The 6524-nt window shown below is 46.6% G+C and overlaps 1 protein-coding gene across 1 annotated transcript; it reads right to left on the bottom strand.

The window, feature by feature from the left end:
• Nucleotides 1–802: 802 nt before the first annotated feature.
• On the bottom strand, nucleotides 803–4033 carry LOC311145134 (bone morphogenetic protein 10-like). Its single transcript, XM_084181327.1, has 2 exons — nucleotides 2711–4033; nucleotides 803–2087 (listed from the first exon to the last, which is right to left on the bottom strand). The coding sequence occupies exons 1-2, from the start codon at nucleotides 3117–3119 to the stop codon at nucleotides 985–987; spliced, it is 1512 nt and encodes a 503-aa protein (XP_084037453.1). The 5' UTR covers nucleotides 3120–4033; the 3' UTR covers nucleotides 803–984.
• Nucleotides 4034–6524: the final 2491 nt, after the last annotated feature.

Raw genomic sequence — 6524 nt, 5'->3', positions numbered from 1 at the left:
AGGATGAGGGCAGGCCCCTAGCAGAAGTCCAGTCCAGTCAGGTTTGTGTTTCCCCTTGGGAGGCCTGTTGCTATTACTGTTAGAGAGACAGGCTAAATGAAGTGTGGATTAGTGTTAGCGTCCAGGGAGGGGGAGAACAGAGATAAGTGGAGAGGAAGACATAAGTTGGAAGATCAGTGTCAGAGGAGGAGAGCTAACGCTCCCCCTGTCAGGTCCCACCAGCTAGGCTAACGCTCCCCCTGTCAGGTCCCACCAGCTAGGCTAACGCTCCCCCTGTCAGGTCCCACCAGCTAGGCTAACGCTCCCCCTGTCAGGTCCCACCAGCTAGGCTAACGCTCCCCCTGTCAGGTCCCACCAGCTAGGCTAACGCTCCCCCTGTCAGGTCCCACCAGCTAGGCTAACGCTCCCCCTGTCAGGTCCCACCAGCTAGGCTAACGCTCCCCCTGTCAGGTCCCACCAGCTAGGCTAACGCTCCCCCTGTCAGGTCCCACCAGCTAGGCTAACACTCCACCTGTCAGGTCCCACCAGCTAGGCCTACTGGACAGGACTGTATGCCTGGGTGCTGTGTGGCTAAAATCCTTAGAGAGAACTAAGGACAGTTTATTTATGAAGGTCCATCCTTTTTTCCTCAGCATCCAACTGCTTCTCTTACAGAATGATGAATTGGTTTCATAGACGTTGTACTATACAAAATAACATATACATTTTCCTGAAATACAAAATATACATTTACAATGTACAAAGTGTAGGAGTTTAGATGACTCATAGTCAAGGCTCCTGTCAAGGCTCACCTAAACTATTCTCTTCTTTTTTGTTTCTCTTCTCAACTGTTTCCAATGGTGATACCAGATACAATTCAGAGTCTGTGGATTCTAATGCCTCCATTTTGTTCTTAGTTTTTGCTTTGTTCCAACCACACCCTGTAATTTCTCTTCACCACTGTCTCTCTCCATGTCCATATGACTAGCAGGGTATGTGGACTAGCTATCTGCAGCCACACTCTGCCACCACCATGCCCTCAAACTTATACTTGTACGTGACCACTCCTGTGTCATCCAGGTAAAGCAGGGAGATAGGATCCAGCTTGGTGGGCACACAGCAGGCCCGCACCACCCTCTGCGGGCTCTTCATGCTCACCAGCGTCTGGACAATGGCGTGCTTGGTGGGCGTCACGTGTTTTGTCAGTGGGTACGTGCAGACGCCGCTGCACTCGAAGGCCTCGTACCCGGCCGGCGCTAGGATCCAGCTGTCCCAGCCGATGTCTTCAAACTCCACATAGAGGGACTGTTTCTTGCACTGATTGCCCTTGGCGTTGCGGCGGATCCTAGAGGCTGTGTCATAGATCAGGTTAGAGCGCATCTGGATCAGGGCCTCTTCATCCTGCTCCTCCTCATCTCCCTCCTTTTCCTGGCCCTCCGCCCGGCTCAGCTCCCCCCATAGCCCATTCAGCCCCAGCCCCAGGTCACCCTGAAGCACCGCCTCCGAAGTCTCGTGTCCAATCATCTCGTTCAGCTCCTGCTTGTCATCACGGTGATCACCGCTCTGGTCATTGGAGAAGACGATCATCAGGGGTTTGTGTTTGTCCTCTGGGCTGGTGTCTATCTCCATGTCTCCTCTGAATGTCCTCCTCCCCTCTTCCTCTCCTTCTCCCTCACCCTCTGCCAGTGCCTGCCCTCCTTTCCCCTCAGAGGCCAGGCTTGCTACGTGCACCTCCAGCCTGTGGGTGGTGCCGTACTCTGATTTGCGCCAGCTTTGGACAGCAGCGGTCAGGTCAAAGGCCTCCCAGCCGCTATCAGTACCATAGACCTGCCGTGATGCCAGCTCCACTAACTGCTCCCTTCCTCCACCTCCTCCTCCTTTCTCAGTGTCCTCCCCTGTTCTGTTGTCCTCCCCTGTTCCATCCTGCTGCTCTAGCTCGTAGATGGTCACCTTGCGGTCGACCCCAGCATAGAGGTTGCGGTCGGTCTGGACCAGGGTGTAGAGACGCAGCTGTGCGGCGGTGATGCGCTCATGGTGGGGGAAGGATACGTTGAAGAGCAGAGGGTGTCGTCTCACCCCTCCACTACCCAAACTGCAGGGAGGCGAGTCTGGGGGAGAGGAATACACAGAGACAAAGGCTGTTAATCAGTAGTTCTCCTTGTTGATGATTTGAATAGACCACCATTGTACTACACTTCATGCAGAATTGGAAGTACAGCAAGAGCCAAGATTTTGTCCAACACACTTCCGTGAGGCAATTGTAGCTTTACTGTAACATCCCATTAAACATTGAACTAGAACAAGTTGAATTAATATGTAATTGTATTAAAAAAATAAAAAATTATGAGAAATTCACTTTGAAATATTTGTTATATTCTCAACCAAATAATTAAAAAACACTTTAATTTACACAGTGCAGACTCTCAAATATTGAAGTTGCTCCAGTATTTGTAAGATAAATAATGTATTACAAATCTGTTTGAACATTTTTTAATTATGCTTCATTGCTTTTTCACTATGCATGCATGTGTTGACCTTCTACAGGTCAATTTTGATACATAATACATTTTTGATGAACAGTTCTGATAATAATACTTTAATTATAAAGGGATAAAAGGCTTACAGCACATTAATGATTTTTTTTCTCCAAATGAAAGCAAAGAACACCATCTGGCATAATTTGAACTCAGTACAGGATACGGATACCGAGTACAGTACAGCGGTTCTCTACCTTCGTTCTTGAAGCTGCGGATGATGTTGGCGGTGGGCATGGCAGTGCGGTCATTGGCGAAGCGGTTGTACAGCTCCATCATGTACTCAGGAGGCTCCACGCGGGCACTGCCAGGTGGCTGGGCAGGAGGGCCCAGGCCAGACAGGTTGAAGGTCCGGAGAAACTGGCCTCTCAGATTCACAAGCAGGGTCTGCATGTCCACATCACTGTCCTGCTCCAACAGAGATGGGTCTATGACTCCCCCGTGGCTGTCCCCCAGCCCGGGAGCAGGGTGATGCCTCTCTGGGGCCAGGGAGATGGGGCTGCCCTGCCCAGACAGGGGCCACAGCAGGAGCAGCAAGGAGAGCAGGGGGAAGGGGATCCGGGTGATAAAGGTAGCCTCCAACCTGGAGAGCCCAGTATCCGCCATGGAGAGGAGTGGTACTGTTGTTGTGTCCACAGGGACTATCCAAAGTTGTTTGCGATTGAACAAAATTAGATCTATCACAGTGTTAATCCAATGGTCCACTGGAGGTTGGATTCAGCTTAATGAAGGGTAAGAAACAGCAACCGTGTTTTCCTCTTGCTGATCCGGTTGGTTGTCGGTTCTCTGGTGACTTAAAAGGTGCTGTTGAACCTTGGAGTTGATCAGTGTGGAGGTCTGTGTTCTGTCGCTCTCTCTGTGTGTTCCTCTCTCTGTGTGTGGCTTGGAACCCAGATTAACTGCTTTTATTCCAGATCTTACGCCTTTATCGTCATGCACACCTTTTGATGTTGTTTTCCAAAGAGTTGGAGTTCTGGCAAGAGGGTGGCTTTGCGGTGTCCAACGGAGGCATCTCTTTAGTTTTTTCTCCCAGTTTATCCCTCTGTTCTTTCTTTCTTTCTTTCTTTCTCTCTCTCTTTCTTTCTCTCTCTCACTTTCGCTCTCTCTCTCTCTCTCTCTCTCTCTCTCTCTCTCTCTCTCTCCCTCTCTCTCTCTCTCTCGCTCTCTCTCTCCCGCTTTCTTTCTGTCCCTTATCTATGATATGGTAAGCTCTGCATTTCTCGTGTGTGAGTGTGTGTGTGTGTGTGTGTGTTATCTCACCACTTCCTTAATGACAATTTTGTAAACATTGTCCTGTAGCCTCTTCCTCGTGAAAGCAATATTTTGTTGGGGTCCGAAAATCAGGCTGGGATGATCTTGCTCATGTGTTTATTTGTTTTGTAAATGGTGGAGCTGCAGACACAGGACTTTGCTCCACTGACCATTTCTTGTTGACAAATCCGTAAAGGGTCTGTTGATGTTGATGAATGCGACAGGATATGTTGGTTGGACAGTACCTTCCCAAATGAAATTGAAATGTAATGAGGTGTGAGATGTAATTGGTACGGATTAGAGATTTGTTGGACTTCTGCAGGTCAGCACACAACAAACAGATTGAGATCAGCTGATGAGAAAAGCACACCGCAGAATCCTGCATTTCTTTTGCATTTTATGACAGAAGTTGTATTATTTCATAAATCAGTTGTAATACTTTTTTAAAAAGCATTTCTTTTAGTTGGAGAAAAAGTATAATGAGAGAAGAATAAATTGAAGAGTTTATTTCCAAAACGCTAACAGTATATCCACCAATTTTTCACGTGTGTTTTTTCATCAGAAATGATTGCTAATGGGTACCTTCGTGTGTGTAAAATATTACTGTTCTCAGATTTCTTATTCATAGATTTCAGATGATTGTAGACCTACACAAGGCTGGAATGGGCTACAAGACCATCGGCAAGCAGCTTGGTGAGAAGGTGACAACAGTTGGTACGATTATTCGCAAATGGAAGAAACACAAAAGAACTGTCAATCTCCCTCGGCCTGGGGCTCCATGCAAGATCTCACCTCGTGGAGTTGCAATGATCATGAGAACGGTGAGGAATCAGCCCAGAACTACACGGGAGGATCTTGTCAATGATCTCAAGGCAGCTGGGACCATAGTCACCAAGAAAACAATTGGTAACACACTACGCCGTGAAGGACTGAAATCCTGCAGCGCCCGCAAGGTCCCCCTGCTCAAGAAACCACATATACATGCCCGTCTGAAGTTTGCCAATGAACATCTGAATGATTCAGAGGAGAACTGGGTGAAAGTGTTGTGGTCAGATGAGACCAAAATGGAGGTCTTTGGCATCAACTCAACTCGCCATGTTTGGAGGAGGAGGAATGCTGCCTAAGACCCCAAGAACACCATCCCCACCGTCAAACATGGAGGTGGAAACATTATGCTTTGGGAGTGTTTTTCTGCTAAGGGGACAGGACAACTTCACCGCATCAAAGGGACGATGGACGGGGCCATGTACCGTCAAATCTTGGGTGAGAACCTCCTTCCCTCAGCCAGGGCATTGAAAATGGGTCGTGGATGAGTATTCCAGCATGACAATGACCCAAAACACACGGTCAAGGCAACAAAGGAGTGGCTCAAGAAGAAGCACATTAAGGTCCTGGAGTGGCCTAGCCAGTCTCCAGACCTTAATCCCATAGAAAATCTGTGGAGGGAGCTGTAGGTTCGAGTTGCCAAACGTCATCCTCGAAACCTTAATGACTTGGAGAAGATCTGCAAAGAGGAGTGGGACAAAATCCCTCCTGAGATGTGTGCAAACCTGGTGGCCAACTACAAGAAACATCTGACCTCTGTGATTGCCAACAAGGGTTTTGCCACCAAGTACTAAGTCATGTTTTGCAGAGGGGTCAAATACTTATTTCCCTCATTAAAATGCAAATCAATTTATAACATTTTTGACATGTGTTTTTCTGGATTATTTTGTTGTTATTCTGCCTCTCACTGTTCAAATAAACCTACCATTAAAATTATAGACTGATCATTTCTTTGTCAGTGGGCAAACGTACAAAATTCCCTCACTGTTTAGCTATAACAGAATGTTCATATCCTGTATATTTGACTGTGATATGTGATTGTCTCACCTAGATATCTTAAGATGAATGCACTTACTGTAAGTCGTTCTGGATAAGAGCATCTGCTAAATGACTAAAATGGCAAATGTAAATGTTTTACATACAGAGCTCATATTACTGTATTGAATTATAAAACATCTAACATAATAATATTGAAGTCACAAATGTATCATTTGTATATTTCTTTATAAACATTTTAGTTATTTGTTACATTTGACTGTGTAACTTATTTCTCTGAGAGTGAGGCAGATATACACTGAGTGTACAAAACATTAAGAACACCTGCTCTTTCCATGACATACAGTGCATTCGGAAAGTATTCAGACCCCTTGACTTTTTCCACATTTTGTTATGTTACAGCCTTATTCTAAAATGGATTAAATTGATTTTGTTCTCACCCAACTACACACAATACCCCAGAATGACAAAGCAAAAACAGGTTTTTAGACATTTTCGCAAAAACTGAAATATCACATTTACATAAGTATTCAGACCCTTTACTCAGTACTTTGTTGAAGCACCTTTGGCAGTGATTACAGCCTCGAGTCTTCTTGGGTATGACGCTACAAGCTTGGCACACCTATATTTGGGGAGCTTCTCCCATTCTTCTCTGCAGATCCTCTCAAGCTCTGTCAGGTTGGATGGAGAGCGTCGCTGCACCGCTATTTTCAGGTCTCTCCAGAGATGTTAGATTGGGTTCAAGTCCGGGCTCTGGCTGGGCCACTCAAGGACATTCAGAGACTTGTCCCGAAGCCACTCCTGCATTGTCATGTCTGTGTGCTTAGGGTCATTGTCCTGTTGGAAGGGGAACCTTCACCCCAGGCTGAGGTTCTGAGCACTCTGGAGCAAGTTTTCATCAAGGATCTCTCTGTAATTTGCTCCGTTTATCTTTCCCTC

Source organism: Coregonus lavaretus, assembly GCF_964263955.1.
Source record: "Coregonus lavaretus genome assembly, chromosome: 17".
Classification (NCBI taxonomy): Eukaryota; Metazoa; Chordata; class Actinopteri; order Salmoniformes; family Salmonidae; genus Coregonus; species Coregonus lavaretus.
The sequence above is the reverse complement of the archived record's forward strand: the minus strand, read 5'-3'. Positions and strand labels throughout refer to the sequence as shown.